This window comes from Oncorhynchus clarkii, chromosome 5, assembly GCF_045791955.1.
Source record: "Oncorhynchus clarkii lewisi isolate Uvic-CL-2024 chromosome 5, UVic_Ocla_1.0, whole genome shotgun sequence".
Taxonomy (NCBI): Eukaryota; Metazoa; Chordata; class Actinopteri; order Salmoniformes; family Salmonidae; genus Oncorhynchus; species Oncorhynchus clarkii.
Window position 1 is genome coordinate 83,295,429 of NC_092151.1, and position 17,702 is coordinate 83,313,130.

The 17,702-nt window shown below is 43.1% G+C and overlaps 1 protein-coding gene across 3 annotated transcripts in view; it reads right to left on the reverse strand.

Moving 5' to 3' along the window:
• LOC139409470 (phosphodiesterase 4B, cAMP-specific a) overlaps positions 1-17,702 on the reverse strand; it is a 243,243-nt gene that overhangs the window by 24,761 nt on the left and 200,780 nt on the right. For 2 of the 3 annotated variants that reach the window (XM_071154648.1, XM_071154649.1), the window contains exon 6: positions 3,441-3,553. In XM_071154648.1, coding sequence (XP_071010749.1) covers positions 3,441-3,553 — 113 coding nt within the window. Of the gene's footprint in view, positions 1-797; positions 1,103-3,440; positions 3,554-17,702 lie in introns of those variants that run through there. The other variant, XM_071154650.1, reaches the window with a different exon arrangement.

The window sequence follows — 17,702 nt, forward strand, 5'->3', positions numbered from 1 at the left end:
GGTTTGGACACTTTCAGATGCATCAGAGATTAACGGAAATAAAAAAAGTTGTTATTCTCTTTTAACACATCCCGTTTGTTACAACCGAGATGGTGGAAGAAGATCCATAAAATAACAACAAAGGAATGTCCTTAAATACATTCAACCAACTGCCGCAAATGACTGTCAACTCTTAACGACTCTCAAAAAAATCTACTTTCTATAATATTGAACTAACTTAATGAACTGATTAGAATTCATCAGTGCACTCTCAAAGCAGTAGCACAGAAACTCGACTGAGAGACCCACACAGGCTTGACTCTATCTGCAGGGCACAGCCTTACTCAGACAAAGCATCCTAGATTGTTGCAGCTTTACACAGAGGTGCACTCCGCTGTAGTCAAGACAAAGAACCAGCATTGAATCCATTTACCTTGGTGTACTTCTCAAAATCGTACAAAATATCCCAGATAAAGTATGCACAAAATATCATAAGGTATGCATAAAATATCATAATGTATGCATAAAATATCATAAGGTATGCATAAAATATCATAAGGTATGCACAAAATATCATTATAAAGACTTGCAGGCAGATAAATAACTTTTCCAGAGACGTAGAAGCAGCATTAAACAAAACTAAACTCAGCATTGCAGCATTGGCAAAACCCAAAAGCAACTGCCCATGACACAATAAATTACCTTTGAATAACTTTTGAAGAACACACGAATAGATTTTTTTCTCCAAAACAAATAAGTGCATTAAAAGCTTCAAACTAGGAAAAATCTTCAACCAATCGAATCCAAGATAATTTTACCTTCCTCCAGCCGTTAAGTTTTCCTAACTTTCTCTCTTTCTTTTCCAGGCAGCAGGCTCCCATCTTGTGTGTGTGAGCGTCTTGGTTGGGTTAAGTCCTGTAGAGAGTCTGGGCTCGCAGGAAGCAGTCTGGATGTACTGAGACTATGAGTAAGGTCCAAGCCTCAGGCTCTGACGTGGGGAGGGTTGGGAAACGCCGTGCCGGGTGTGTGTGCGTGAGTGTGTTTCTGCTCGACGCACACATCCCCTCTCCGGTAGTTCCGCCTCTCTCACCCTGACAGTCTACTGCCTGTTCTCTAACCTAGTGTTGCAGCAACCAGCATCAAGGTAACATGTTATACACTGTCAATAAAACTGTTATCAATGACATGATCTCTCTGATATTTCTGTTGTTAGTCCAAACAGTGGATTTCCATGTGAAGCAGTAGAAAGTTGTATGATACCCTAGTTCTATTGATTTGACCTGTTCAAACTCATCCAGGTGAGAGTTTGAATCCCAGAGAAGGAAAAGAAACAGTCAAACTTGATATTGTCCTTGACTCCTACACAGAAGCTACACGTTTGAGCAAGAGCATATCACTTACAGGCAATCTGATACAATCAGAGGGCCAGTCAGACAGCCAGCCAGCCAGCCAGACAGTCAGAGGGCCAGACAGACTAGACACTGATACAGTCAGAGGACAAGACAGACAGACAGACAGACAGACAGACAGACAGACAGACAGACAGACAGACAGACAGACAGACAGACAGACAGACAGACAGACAGACAGACTAGACACTGATACAGTCAGAGGACAGACAGACAGACAGACAGACAGACAGACAGACAGACAGACAGACAGACAGACAGACAGACAGACAGACTGTATCAGTGTCTAGTCTGTCTGTCTGTCTGTCTGTCTGTCTGACTGTATCAGTGTCTTGTCTGACAGACAGACAGACAGACAGACAGACAAGACACTGATACAGTCAGACAGACAGACAGACTAGACACTGATACAGTCAGACAGACACACAGACAGTGACAAAGTTCAATGCTCTTTACCATGGGGATGTTTTACTGGAATTAGTCTGTAGACTTTCCCGCCCTTTACTACGGTTTCAAATGCTGTCAGATCTTAAAGAATTGTGTCTCCAACCTCATCTGAAAGTGTTATCTAAGACATGTTTGTATTATCTTCATGACAGTGAATGCAGCATCATGCTCAATGCTACTCTGTGAAAGTCGTGTAACGTTATCAGTGGACAGTAGAAACACAGGAGATGATCTTGATCAAGTGTTTCAACCACGCTCAAAGACTGCTCAGTTTAAACGAATGGGATCAGTGTTCACTGTTCAGATAACCTCTCCCTACTGTTTGTTGGACTGATCTAATAAGTGTCTAATATTATCTTATTTCATCACAACGACCAAAATAATTGTGAAAGCTGAACCAGTATCGCCCTCAGGGCAGCATAGGGAGTAGAAGGGAGATTCTTAAGACTGAATCAGAACAGTTTGAGTCAGCATGCATCAGTGATTCCTCCATCAGTCATTCAGTCTGCCCATGTGACCGTTTAGACCGTTCCAACCAAGGTGAAGAAGTTTCCATCAATAATCTGTCCGTTGTTCAGTGAGTCTGTCGAGTGACTAAACCTAATTTGCCCAGTGACTCACAATCACTTTCTATATCCTTTTGCCTGTCAGTCAGTGATTCAGTTAGCCAGTCAGTCCCTGTGGTGTGTGTGTGTGTGTGTGTGTGTGTGTGTGTGTGTGTGAGCTCCTCCATTGTATTTAGGAAAAAGTCCCTTCTGTCCTGCATGTGTCCTGATGACGAAAGCATTGGGTCAAATAAACAGGACCATTAACCCTGCCCCAAGGCATTCTGGGAGCTCTATTGTAGTCTGATCTGAGTGAGTATCAGGAAGGAAACAGGAAGACAGAGTCAAGCAGCGCAAGGGTCTTCAGCATCTCGCACACACACACACGTACACGCACACGCACACGCACACACACACACACACACACCTCTTCCCCTCCAGTGTATTGTTTGACCCAATGCAGGACCGGTGACATCCTGTTGTCCAGCTTCTACAACAATAATGAGCTTTTCTTCCTATGCTTGCAGAATTTAACAAGAGTAAACTTGAAATTGCATTAAATTGTGCATGACATATTTGAGCAATGCAATTGTTTTATATGGAAAATTGCACATTACAGTGCAATACAGTAGTTAAATGCAGCTGATTTGCATGAGAATGCAACAGTCAAAGGAGACTCTGGAGTATAAGTTTAAGCATAAGAGGGACCATGGATGGTCCCTGACTGTACTTATGGTACAGGTACACTGCTGACATGGCCCCTGGCTGGCACTGCTATTAATAACTAGCAGAACACTTACAAAACTACCCAGCAACTTCAGTTCTCACGGATTCAACGGGAAAATGCAAAAGTCAAAATGCACTCAAGAGTCAAAATCCCGAACAAACTAAGTCCATTACTGGACTTGGAGATATTGGACATTGTGACATATAGTAGTTAGTTGCCAGCTCCTTCATAGCAAAGCAGCAGTGGCTGAAAGTTTGGAGGTCAGTGTACAGGTAATAGAGATATGGCTCTGCAGAGGGTTGAAGACATAGGGAGTTTTGAGGTCAATCTTACCTTGTTGGAGGCCATGTCACTGACAGAGCGATAGGTCTGGATGGTCTCCAGCTGGTCCAGACACCAGTCTAGCTCCTCCATGGTCTCCATGGCCAGCTTCTGGTACGACTCGTCTGTCAACAGACACACAGACACAGGGCAGTAGTCAGCAGGGTACAGAGGGTGAAGGCAAGGTGAGAGAGGCTAGCAGGGGGCTGCTGCATGGTGGCCCAGCCTGGTGGTGGAGGGGGCACACGGCACAACGCTCCTTCATCCTAAGCAAGACTAACACTGAGGCTAACTGGTAGTGGGACGCCACAGCTGCTGCACTCTCTCTCTCACACACTGTTACTTGCTCACTCTGACTGAGTGTTTTTTTTGCTTCTCTCTCCCTCTCTCTCTCTCTCTCTCTCTCTCTCTCTCAGACGCACTGAATCCCCCCCAACTCATTTACATGAACCCAAGTTTGAGAGCAGAAAAACAGCCTCCTCTCAGGAAAACATACAACTCTCAAGTCTTCAAATCAAACACGCACTCATACACACTCCCATCATAAACTGTGTGACACTTTGCACACCAAAGGAAATGTGATGTGTCTCTGTATAGCAGTGACTTTACTCCTAGTTATATGTACTGTACATACAGTGAACTCCAAAATATTGGGACAGTGACAATTGTTTGTTTTGGCTCTGTACTCCAGCACTTTGATTTGAAATGATACAATGGCTATGAGGTTAAAGTGCAGACTGACAGCTTCAATTTGAGGGTATTTTCATCCTTATCCGGTGAACCGTTTAGAACTGTTATAGCACTTTTTGTAAATAATCCCCCCATTTTAGGGGACCAAAGGTTTTGGGACAAATTCACTTATATGTCTATTAAAGTAGTGGAAACGTAAGTGTTTGGTCCCATATTCATAGCACACAATGATTAAAAAAAATTGTTGGATGCATTTTCTGTTTGTTTTGGTTGTGTTTCAGATTAGGGGTATGATATTTATGCCTCTGTAACTTTCTCATTCATCATTATTCACAATTCATTCAGGATTATACGTAATCATGGTATCATCCACATTACTGTAGAAGTGATTCTTATTTACAATAAAAGTGACTCCAAAAATGACACAATTCATTTTTTGGCCCATTCCTCCATGCAGATCTCCTCTAGAGCAGTGATGTTTTGGGGCTGTTGCTGGGCAACACGGACTTTCAACTCCCTCCAAAGATTTTCTATGGGGTTGAGATCTGGAGACTGGCTAGGCCACTCCAGGACCTTAAAATGCTTCTTACAAAGCCACTCCTTCGTTGCCCGGGCGGTGTGTTTGGGATCACTGTCATGCTGAAAGACCCAGCCACATTTCATCTTCAATGCCCTTGCTGATGGAAGGAGGTTTTCACTCAAAATCTCATGATACATGGCCCCATTCATTCTTTCCTTTACACGGATCAGTCGTCCTGTTCCTTTGCAGAAAAACAGCCCCAAAGCATGATGTTTCCACCCCCATGCTTCACAGTAGGTATGGTGTTCTTTGGATGCAACTCAGCATTCTTTGTCCTCCAAACACGACGAGTTGAGTTTTTACCAAAAAGTTAGATTTTGGTTTCATCTGACCATATGACATTCTCCAAATCTTCTTCTGGATCATCCAAATGCTCTCTTGCAAACTTCAGATGGGCCTGGACATGTACTGGCTTAAGCAGGGGGACACGTCTGGCACTGCAGGATTTGAGTCCCTGGCGGCGTAGTGTGTTACTGATGGTAGGCTGTGTTACTTTGGTCCCAGCTTTCTGCAGGTCATTCACTAGGTCCCCCCGTGTGGTTCTGGGATTTATGCTCACCGTTCTTGTGATCATTTTGACCCCATGGGGTGAGATCTTGCGTGGAGCCCCAGATCGAGGGAGATTATCAGTGGTCTTGTATGTCTTCCATTTCCTAATAATTGCTCAAACAGTTGATTTCTTCAAACCAAGCTGCTTACCTATTGCAGATTCAGTCTTCCCAGCCTGGTGCAGGTCTACAATGTTGTTTCTGGTGTCCTTTGACAGCTCTTTGGTCTTGGCCATAGTGGAGTTTGGAGTGTGACTGTTTGAGGTTGTGGACAGGCGTCTTTTATACTGATAACAAGTTCAAACAGGTGCCATTAATATAGGTAACGAGTGGAGGATAGAGGAGCCTCTTAAAGAATAAGTTACAGGTCTGTGAAAGCCAGAAATCTTGCTTGTTTGTAGGTGACCAAATACTTATTTTCCACCATAATTTGCAAATAAATTCATAAAAAATCCTACAATGGGATTTTCTGTATTTTTTTTCTCCAGCAACAGTGTGTGAAAAAAAAATACCAGCAACAGTGTGTGAAAACCTTGTGAAGACTTACAGAAAACGTTTGACCTCTGTCATTGCCAACAAAGGGTATATAACAAAGTATTGAGATAAACTTTTGTTATTGACCAAATACTTATTTTCCACCATAATTTGCAAATAAATTCATTAAAAATCCTACAATGTGATTTTCTGGATTGTTTTCCCTCATTTTGTCTGTCATAGTTGGTGTGTACCTATGATAAAAATTACAGGCCTCTCACATCTTTTTAAGTGGGAGAACTTGCACAATTGGTGGCGGACTAAATACTTTTTTGCCCCACTGTACATAGACTTCAAATCACTGGCCACTTTAATAATTGGAACACTAGTCACTTTAATAATGTTTACATATCTTGCATTACTCATCTCATATGTATATACTGTATTCTATCCTATTCTACTGTATCTTAGTCTATGCCGCTCTGACATTGCTCGTCCAAATATTTATATATTCTTAATTCCATTCCTTTACTTTAGAGTGTGTGTATTGTTAGATATTACTGCACCTGTTGGATCTAGAAACACAAGCATTTCGCTACACCCGCAATAACATCTGCTAAACATGTGTATGTGACCAATACAATTTGATTTGGTTTAGCTGGGACTCTGCTACAGAATATTAATGTTCTTCCACACAGTACTGCTCTCAATACACGTGATGCACTATGTTCAGATATTAGACATCACTACATTTTCAGTCTAGCTTGTTTTTCATTCCTGATGTGGCAGCGGGTATCGAAGGTCTTGTGAAAATGCTTAGGCTCAAGTTGGGTTTTTATTTTCATAAGTCATGTTTTTCTTGTGAAGAGAGAAAGAGGCTTGTTTTCGCTACTTTCTCATTAAAATGCAAATCAATTTATAACATTTTTGACATGTGTTTTTCTGGATTTTTTTGTTGTTGTTATTCTGTCTCTCACTGTTCAAATAAACCTACCATTAAAATTATAGACGGATCATTTCTTTGTCAGTGGGCAAACGTACAAAATCAGCAGGGGATCAAATACTTTTTTCCCTCACTGTATATCATTTAAACATTCACAGTGTAGTTTGAAAAAAGTATGGAGTCAGGAGTCAGCTAACCTGGAGTCCAATCAATGAGACGAGATTGGAGATGTTGGTCAGAGCTGCCCTGCCCTATAAAAACCACAAAAAAAATGGAGTTTGCTATTCACAAAAAGCATTGCCTGATGTGAACCATGCCTCAAACAAAAGAGATCTCAGAAGACCTAAGATGAAGAATTCTTGACTTGCATAAAGCTGGAAAGGGTTACAAAAGTATCTCTAAAAGTCTTGATGTTCATCAGTCCACGGTAAGACAAATTGTCTATAAATGGAGAAAGTTCAGCACTTTTGCTACTCTCCCTAGGAGTGGCCGTCCTGCAAAGAAGACTGCAAGAGCCCAGCGCAGAATGTTCAATGAGGTTAAGAATAATCCTAGAGTGTCAGCTAAAGACTTACAGAAATCTCTGAAACATGCTAAAATCTCTGTTGATGAGTCTACGATACGTAAAACACTAAACAAGAATGGTGTTCATGGGAGGACCTCCCGGAAGAAGCCATCGCTGTCCAAAAAAACCATTGCAGCACATCTGAAGTTTGCAAAAGTACACTTGGATGTTCCACAGCGCTACTAGCAAAATATTCTGTGGACAAATGAAACTACAGTTGAGTTGTTTGGAAGGAACACACAACACAGAGGGGAGAAAAAGGCACAGCACACCAACATCAAAACCTCATCCCAACTGTAAAGCATGGTGGAGGGAGCATCATGATTTGGGTCTGCTTTGCTGCCTCAGGGCCTGGACAGTTTGCTATCATCAACGGAAAAATGAATTACCAAGACATTTTGCAGGAGAATGTTAGGCTATCTATCCGCCAATTGAAGCTCAACAGAAGTTGGGAATGCAACAGGACAACAACCCAAAAACACAGAAGTAAATCAACAACAGAATGGCTTCAACAGAAGAAAACAAGCCTTCTGGAGTGGCCCTGACCTCAACCTGATTCAGATGCTGTGGCATGACCTCAGTAGAGCAGGTCTCACCAGACATCCCAAGAATATTGCTGAACTGAAACAGTTTTGTAAAGAAGAATGGTCCAAAATTCCTCCTGACCGTTGTGCAGGATCTGATCTACAACTACAGAAAACGTTTGGTTGAGGTTATTGCTGCCAAAGGAGTGTCAGCCAGTTATTAAATCCAAGGGTTCACATACTTTTTTCACCCTGCACTATGAATGTTGAACTGTGTGTTCAATAAAGACAAGAAAACGTATAATTGTTTGTGTGTAATTAGTTTAAGCAGACTGTTTTTGTCTATTGATGGGACCTAGATGAAGTTCAGATCAAATTTTATGACCAATTTACGCAGAAATCCAGGTAATTCCAAAGGGTTCACATACTTTTTCTGGACACTGTAAATTACAGAAAATAGACATCAAAATATAAATACAAAATGGAATCAGAAAGAAAAACACGGTCATTAAAAACAAACATATTCATCAGTAATAAGGTCCTCAATCAGCTTTCTGAATTCCCCTAGAGGTACCAGCACATCAAATCTAAGAAAATGTTGAAGATTGTTCCACAAATAAGGTGCAAGACAGCAGATTTACCCAACGCAGTAGAGACCAAAGGAATTCCCAGAGTTAACCATCCCTGAGACTGGGTGTGGTAACTTGTATGTCTAAAGTTTAGTTATGATGTTAGGTACAGTGGGACTTTATACATGAAAACATGTATCAACCTATGTGACATCAAAGAGGGTCATGAGTACTAAAATTGTTGCCCATAATGGCTACATCTCAGAAAGTGTCTAGAGGAGTAAAACAAGGTTGTCCACTAACGGCATATCTATTTATTATTGCCATCGAAATGTTGTTAAAATTAGATTCAACAATAATATTAAGGGATTATAAATGTCAGTGTACGCTGATTATTCATGTTTTCTTTTAAAACCACAATTAGAATCCCTCCCCAACTTCAAATTGTTCTATTTAAATTACTATACAACATTCTTGCAACCAATATAATGTTATATATTTGGGGGTACAATCTTCCCAGCTCTGCAGATTTTGCTGTGAGGAGGCAGAGACATGAGATCATTTATTTTTGTACTGTCCATATGTAGCTCGTTTTTGGTCACGGGTGCAGGAAGGGTTGAAGAATTACAACATTTTCCTAGAACTAATGCTGCAGATAGCAATACTGGGTGATTTGAAAAGTCATAGTCAATCAATCAATAATATAATCATTATTTTAGCAAAAATGTTTATATTTAATTTACAATCTGTAGAAGCTATGAGAATAGAAAGGTTCAGAACTTTTGTGAAGCATCACAGCACAGTTATATATGGCAAATAGAAATCCAAAATGGATGATGTTGAGAGATAGATGGGAGGGGTTGAATGGAGCTGAAGGGTGGGACTAATAACAAGATAACTGATGTAACGCATACGGGGTCTGTAAAATGTATATAGGTTCAGAAATTTGGTGAAATAGCACAGTTACAAATAGAAATCAAACTGGATCGACATGAGAAATAGAGGAAGGACTAAAAGCAAACAAAATTTAACTATTGTAAAATAAATTGTGTCTGTAAAATGTGTACGGCTTGGGGTAGAAGCTGTTAAGAAGTCTCTTGGACCTAGACTTGGCGCTCCGGTACCGCTTGCCATGCGGTGGCAGAGAGCACAGTCTATGACTAGGGTGGCTGGAGTCTTTGATATTTTTTAGGGCCTTTCTCTGACACTGGTATAGAGGTCCTGGATGGCAGTAAGCTTGGCACTGGTGATGTACTGGGCCGTACGCACTACCGTCTGTAGTAACAGGCAGTGATGCAACCCGTCAGAATGCTCTCGATGGTGCAGCTGTAAACCTTTTGAGGATCGGAGGACACATGCCAAATCTCTTCAGTCTCTTGAGGGGGAATATGTTTTGTTGTGCCCCCTTCACGACTGACTTGGTGTGCTTGGACAATGTTAGTTTGTTGGTGATGTGGACGCTGAGGAACTTGAAGCTCTCAACCTGCTCCACTACAGCCCCATCAATGAGAATGGGGGCGTGCTTGGTCCTCCTTTTCCTGTAGTCCACAATAATCTCCTTTGTCTTGATCACGTTGAGGGAGAGGTTGTTGTCCTGGCACCACACGGCCAGGTCTCTGACCTCCTCCCTATAGGCTGTCTCATCGGTGTCGGTGATCAGTCCTACCACTGTTGTGTCATCAGCAAACTTAATGAGGGTGCTGGATTCGTGCCTGGCCGTGCAGTCATGAGTGAACAGGGAGTATAGGAGGGGACTGAGCACGCACCCCTGAGGGGCCCCCGTGTTGAAGATCACCGTGGCGGATGTGTTGTTACCTACCATTACCACCTGGGGGCGGCCGGTCAGGAAGTACAGGATCCAGTTGCAGAGGGAGGTGTTTAGTCACAGGGTCCTTAGCTTATTTATGAGCTTTGAGGGCACTATGGTATTGAACGCTGAGCTGTAGTCAATGAATAGCATTCTCACATGTTCCTTTTGTCCATGTGGGAAGGGGCAGTGTGGAGTGTGTCATGACGTTGGCCTGTGGGTAAGGTTAATGACCCCCCCATAAATACCTTTCTCTCTTCCCTCTCTCTCTGACTCTACTGAAGGACTCTTGAATAGCCTTTGTTAAACATAGAGAGTCTGGGAACATCAAACAAGTGAGAGAAAGGAACTATATTTCGGTAATAGAATCAGTTGAAAATATGCGTTGGTACTTAATGAACATGATGTCAGTTCGGTTGTCATCTGAGACATTATGACTGATGACAGGATGACATAAACTGTATCTGGGAAAGACTACACATTCTAGTTATCAGATTCACATGGAATTGTTGTGCAATTTAAATGTTTAAATATGACACTATTTGTGAAAATATTAAATGTAATTTTAGCATCCAAATGAGAGATTTGGGTTTTCATAAAGTTAGAGCTCTGCTCAATCAGTGGCCCGCCCCTGTGAAGAGACATGGGTTATAAACTACGAAACACGCCCTTCTCTCCCTCCACTATATAAGCCCTTGAAGAAAATTCTGTTCCGAGGACGATGGTTCATATGTTGAGAAGGACTAACATGTCAACTACAGAACTAAGCCAACCTCAGCGTGAGCTTTGGTTGTGAATGATATGAACTTTGAACTCTTATTCACTAAAGAAGTGAGACATCCTAGCCGTTGAGTTACCTCCACAGCCGCTGCCGTTGAGTTACATCCACAGCCGCTGCAAACGTGGGCTATGAAAGGATGGACGACGTATCCAGTCAAACACACAACGACGATACTACAACGTATCCAATTTACCACCAGTGACATTCTTCGAAGGACAGGATGATCTCTGTTGGCTAACACGGCCAGCATCTACGACCAACCTACTGAAGCGCAGCTCAGAGTAAATATTTATTGCATTTTCCTTTTCCAAATGGGCGGTAATTTAGAATGCATAAGATACTGTATTTACGATAGCAGAGCTTCTCCCTTTGTTCCTCGGTCTTCCCGCTCTTTCACTCAAACCCCTTTTCTTTGTGTAACCAGCTGTCATATCTGTTCCGACCGCCAGGGACGTTTTCCTATATGACATAATTTGTAATCAAGGTATGATTCATTCTGGGTATATGCAATTCTGTGTGATTAGTTAGGTATTTAGTAAATAATTAAACCCAATTTTGTATTGCTGATTCAACTTGTTAGCTAGGGTTTGTGAAGATAACCAAGAATTCTACAATGTTCAGATGAGACTGAAATAAGGTGACGATTAATATTGACTGCTATTGATGTAAAATATTACTAGGTCTTTTAGAGTTTATATGGAAGATAACAGCTCTATAAACACTATTTTGTGGTGCCCCGACTTTCTAGTTAATTACATTTTCATGATTAGCTCAATCAGGTAATATGAATTACAGAGAAAGGATTTTATAGAATAGCATGTCATATCACTTAATCCAGCATAGCCAAAGACACGACAAGTGCAATAGAGATTGCATAATCTGTGGATCTGTTGGTGCGGTATGCAAATTGGAGTGAGTCTAGGGTTTCTGGAATAATGGTGTTGATGTGAGCCATGACCAGCCCTTCACACATTTCATGGCTACAGACGTGAGTGCTACGGGTCGGTAGTCATATAGGCAGGTTACCAAAGTGTTATTGGGCACAGGGTCTATGGTGGTCTGCTTGAAACATGTGGCATCTTGACACATCTTGACACATCGCTGCAACTCCCGTACGGACTCGGGATAGGCTAAGAAGAAAAAGAGAGCCAAAACACAACCCAGCCACTTAACCCGGAAACCAGCCACACCAATGTGTCAGAGGAAACACTGTACACCGGAGTCGCTAGAGCACGATGGGACAAGGACAACCCGGCGGGCAAAACCCTCCCCTAATCAGGACGAGGCTGGGCCACTTGTGCGCCGCCTTATGGGTCTCCCTGTTGCATCACAGCCTGGGATTGAACCAGGATCTGTAGTGACAGAGCTATCACTACAATGCAGTGCCTTAGACCACTGCGCCACCCTGCTCTCACTCTCTTTCTCTCTCCCTTCTTTTTCTCTATCGCTCTTCCACTTTCCCTCCCTCTTGTTCCTCTCATCTTCCACCTCTCATCGTTCTTGGAACTTTCAGCCACATATCATATTCTCCCAGAATCTGTGTGTGTGTTTGTGTGTGCGTGACCACTTGCGTTTGTGTATATGTGATACCGTCAGGCCCTTTCAGGACAAGCATGTGTCAGACGAAGGGAGTGGTTGTGTGTGTGACAGCTGTGATTGAGACACTCCTCAGAGATCTACTTAGTTTCCTGTAGAGGATGGGAGATGGGGGGGGCTCAGTTTCACCATCAACCATTAAAACTACTGACAGTAAACTCACTGACAACTGGCTACAACACACAGGACAGATGTTGTTTTCGCACAGTCATAAACCCCTATAACCCCCAGTAGTCTCTGGAGAGACAGGCACAGGACACTGGTCCTCTAGGGCCTATTACTCACACACACACACACACACACACACACACACACACACACACACACACACACACACACACACACACACACACACACACACACACACACACACACACACACTTTTGCTCCTCTCTCTCTCTACTATTTCTCTCTCTCTCATCTCTCTATTCCCACCAGAGAGATTATAACTCTACTCTGAGGAATTCTATCTTTCTTATCAGCACTGCAACCGCACTTTCTCTGCAGCACCAAATCATGTGCAAATAAGGGAGTACCATGTGCTAAATACCCACATCAAATACCCACACAAACTGGGACGTAGGTTCATACACAGCTGTGATCTGATCTCTTTCAAAAAACAGAGCTAGTCTTTAGGACCTTGAGGTGTTGAGTAACTCTTTCTAACAAAGGTGAGTGACAGGAAGCCTGGCTTCTCTCTATTTGTGTTCCAAATGGCACCCTAATCCCTATATAGTGCACTACTTTTGACCAGGGACCATTGTGACAGGTTCACGGTATTTATCAATCACATGATGAAATATTACTTAGTGAAGAACTCTGCTGAGGGAGATGACATAGTGTGGGTGTCTGTATGTATGTATGTGTATGTGTGTGTGTGTGTGTGTGTGTGTGTGTGTGTGTGTGTGTGTGTGTGTGTGTGTGTGTGTGTGTGTGTGTGTGTGTGTGTCATCGTGAATAGTATGTCCCAATGGCTGGGTTTAGTTGAATCAGTTTCTTAATCTCATTGCTATTAGAACAAACTGTCCTAAATGGCTGAAATGTTACATTTCAACTGCAGGAACACTTGTTGACAAATTGAAAGTTTGGAGTAATTGAATTACAGCACATTCTGCCCAAATGATATTAGCCTAACAGGGCCATATATACACTAAACAAAAATAAAAACGCAAGACAGAACAATATCTAAGATTTTACTGAGTTACAGTTCATATAAGAATTCATTCAATTGAAATAAATTCGTTAGGTCTTAATCATATTTTGGTCACAAATACCTTAAAAAACGGTAGGGGCGTGGATCAGAAAACAAGTCAGTATCTGGTGTAACCACCAGCCGCCTCATGCAGTGTGACACATCTCCTTCACATTGAGATGATTAGGCTGTTGATTGTGGCCTGTAGGATGTTGTCCCACTCCTCTTCATTTGCTGTGCGAAGTTGCTGGATATTGGCGGGAACACGAAAACACAGTCATACACGCTGATACCGTGCATCCAAAACATGCTCAATCGGTGACATGTCTGAGTATGCAGGAGGTGGAAGAACTGGGATATTTTCAGACTCCAGGAATTGTGTACAGATCCTTGCGACATGGGGACGTGCGGATGACAGCGGATGAATGGCACGACAATGGGCATCAAGATATAGTCACAGTATCTCTGTGCATTAAAATTGCCATTGATGAAATGCAATTGTGTTCGTTGTCTGTAGCTTATGCCTGCCCATTCCATAACCCCACTGCCACCATGGGGCACTCTGTTCACAATTCTGCCATCTGCCTGGTACAGTTGAAACCGGGATTAATCTGTGAAGAACACACTTCTCCAACGTGCCAGTGGCCATCAAAGGTGAGCATTTGCACACTGAAGTCGGTTTCGACACCGAACTGTAGTCAGGTCAAAACCCTGGTGAGGTAACTAGCATGCAGATGAGATCCCTGAGACGGTTTATGACAGTTTGTGCAGAAATTCTTCGGTTGTGCAAACCCACAGTTTAAACAGCTGTCAGGGTGGCTGGTCTCAGACGATCCCGCAGGTGAAGAAGCTGGATGTGGAGGTCCTGGGTTGGTGTGGTTACAAGTGGTCTGCGGTTGTGAGGCCGGTTGGACATACTGCCAAATTCTCTAAAACGTTGTTGGAAGCGACTTATGGTAGAGAATTCAATTCTCTGGCAACAGCTCTGGTGGACATTCCTGCAGTCAGCATGCCAATTGTACGCTCCCTCAAAACTTGAGACATCTGTGGCATTGTGGCAAAACTGCACATTTTTGAGTGGCCTTTTCTTGTCCCCAGCACCTGTGTGCACCTGTGTAAGGTGCACCTGTGTAATGATCATGCTGTTTAATCAACTTATTGATATGCCAAACCTGCCAGGTGGATGGACTTTCTTGGCAAAGGAGAAATGCTCACTACCAGGGATGTAAACACATTGTTGCACAACATTTTAGAGAAATAAGCTTTTTGTGCGTATAAAACATTTCTGGTATCTTTTATTTCAGATCATGAAACATGGACCAACACTTTACATGTTGCGTTCTATTTTAGTTCAATGTAATTATAGTACTAGAAGTTCTGATACCGCAGTTCACAGTGCATTGACTGATTCAAACACAGACTCTGTGTTTGTGTGCTTGAGTGTGTGTTTGAGTGTGTGTTTGAGTGTGTGTGTGTGTCTGTGTGTGTCTGTGTGTGTGTGTCGCAAATGTGTGTGCGTGTCGCAAATGAGTGCGCTTTATTTTTTGACTTTAGTTTATTATGTTATTATCTTAACTCTATTTCTTGAACTGCATTGTTGGTTAAGGGCTTGTCAGTAAGCATTTCACGGTAAGGTCCACCCACACCTGTTGTATTCGGTGCATGTGATAAATAACATTTGATTTTGATTTGATTTGTATGTGTGTGTATGCCTGTGTGGAGAGGGATGAGGAGACGGGTTAGGGATGAGGAGAGGGATGAGGAGGGATGAGGAGACGGGTTAGGGATGAGGAGAGGGGTTAAGGATGAGAAGAGGGGTGAGGGATGAGGAGAGGGATGAGGAGAAGGGTTAGGGATGAGGAGAGGGGTTAGGAGTAAGGAGAAGGGTGAGGGATGACAAGAGGGGTGAGGGATGAGGAGAGGGGTGAGGGATAAGGAGAGGGACGAGGAGAAGGGTTAGGGATGAGGATGGGGATGTGGAGAGAGGTTAGCGGTGAGGGGTGAGGAGAGGGGTTAGGGGTGAGGAGAAGGGTGAGGGATGACTAGAGGGGTGAGGGATGAGGAGAGGGGTGATGGAGAGAGGTGAGGGATGATGACAGGGGTGAGGGATGAGGAGAGGGACAAGGAGAAGGGTTAGGAATGAGGAGAGGGATGAGGAGAGGGGTGAGGGATAAGGAGAGGGGTTAGGGATGAGGAGAGGGGTTATGGGTGAGGGATGAGGAGAGGGGTGAGGGCTGAGGAGAGGGGTTTTGGGATGAGGAGAGGGGTTAGGGATGAGGGATGAGGAGAGGGGTTAGGGATGAGGAGAGGAGTTAGGGATGATGGATGAGGAGAAGGTGAGAAGGAAGTTTGAAAGCCTTTATAGATCTGTGACGAAGCGTTTGTGTGCAGTGGTGGATCAGTTTCTATATCACCTCATACTGTACCCAGCTGACCTCTACCAACATGCCTCAGCAAGGGGTCATCGCTGTGTGTGTGTGTGTGTGTGTGTGTGTGTGTGTGTGTGTGTCTTGATGGGCACTTGAGGACACTCAGAGAATGCGTGCATATATAAAACTTCTCCTGGTCCAATAAGGACTTGATCAGTTTAACAGTTAAGTACATTTAACGATGAATTTGGTTGAAATCATTCCCAAGCTGCCTTCTCTGTTAGGTCTCCCTTCATAAAGGCATTCATTATGTCAATAGGACTTTTTGATGAAATAAAGTTGAAATACTGTAACAACCAAAACAAATAAAACAAGGCCAGTTTGAGAGGAAGTTATTGTGAAATTCAGAGGAAAAGCATGTCTACAAGTTTGCCTAGCACCTTGTTTGGTGAACATTACAGAGAAACATGCAGTGTTCATGAAGGGACATGAGAGCCTTTTCTTCCTCATTTATTTTCATTGTAAGGGGAAGAATTGAAACTCTAAACCTTGCCAAGCATTCTTATTGCACCACTGACAAACATCTGAAAAGCAATATATTTTTTCTCTCATGCTTCAGAAAAGAGGGGGGCTGACAGTGAGGGTTTGCATGCATCTGCACTGGTCCGAACCATACGGCCGAACCATGAGACTGAACCATCAGGCCAAACCATGAGACCGAACCATACGGCTGAACCATCAGGCTGAACCATAAGGCTGAACGATAAGGCCAAACCATAAGACTGAACCATAAGGTCGAACCATGAGACTGAACCATAAGGCTGAACGATCAGGCTGAGCCATCAGGCTGAACCATCAAGCTGAACCATAAGGCCGAACCATAAGACTGAACCATAAGGCTGAACCATGAGACTGAACCATAAGGCCAAACCATGAGACTGAACCATAAGGCCGAACCATAAGACTGAACCATAAGGCTGAACCATGAGACTGAACCATAAGGCTGAACGATAAGGCCGAACCATGAGACTGAACCATAAGGCTGAACCATGAGACTGAACCATAAGGCTGAACGATAAGGCCGAACCATGAGACTGAACCATAAGGTTGAACCATGAGACTGAACCATCAGGCTGAACCATGAGACTGAACCATAAGGCTGAACGATAAGGCCAAACCATAAGACTGAACCATCAGGCTGAATCATAATGCTGGGCCATCAGACTGAACCATAAGGCTGAACCATGAGACTGAACCATAAGGCTGAACCATAAGGCTGAACCATCAGGCTGAACCATAATGCTGGGCCATCAGACTGAACCATAAGGCTGAACCATAAGGCTGAACCATCAGGCTGAACCATAATGCTGGGCCATCAGACTGAACCATAAGACTGAACCATAAGGCTGAGCCATCAGGCTGAACCATCAAGCTGAACCATAAGGCCGAACCATAAGACTGAACCATAAGGCTGAGCGATAAGGCCGAACCATAAGACTGAACCATAAGGTCGAACCATGAGACTGAACCATAAGGCTGAACCATAAGGCCGAACCATGAGACTGAACCATAAGGCTGAACCATAAGGCTGAACCATAAGACTGAACCATAAGGTTGAACCATGAGACTGAACCAT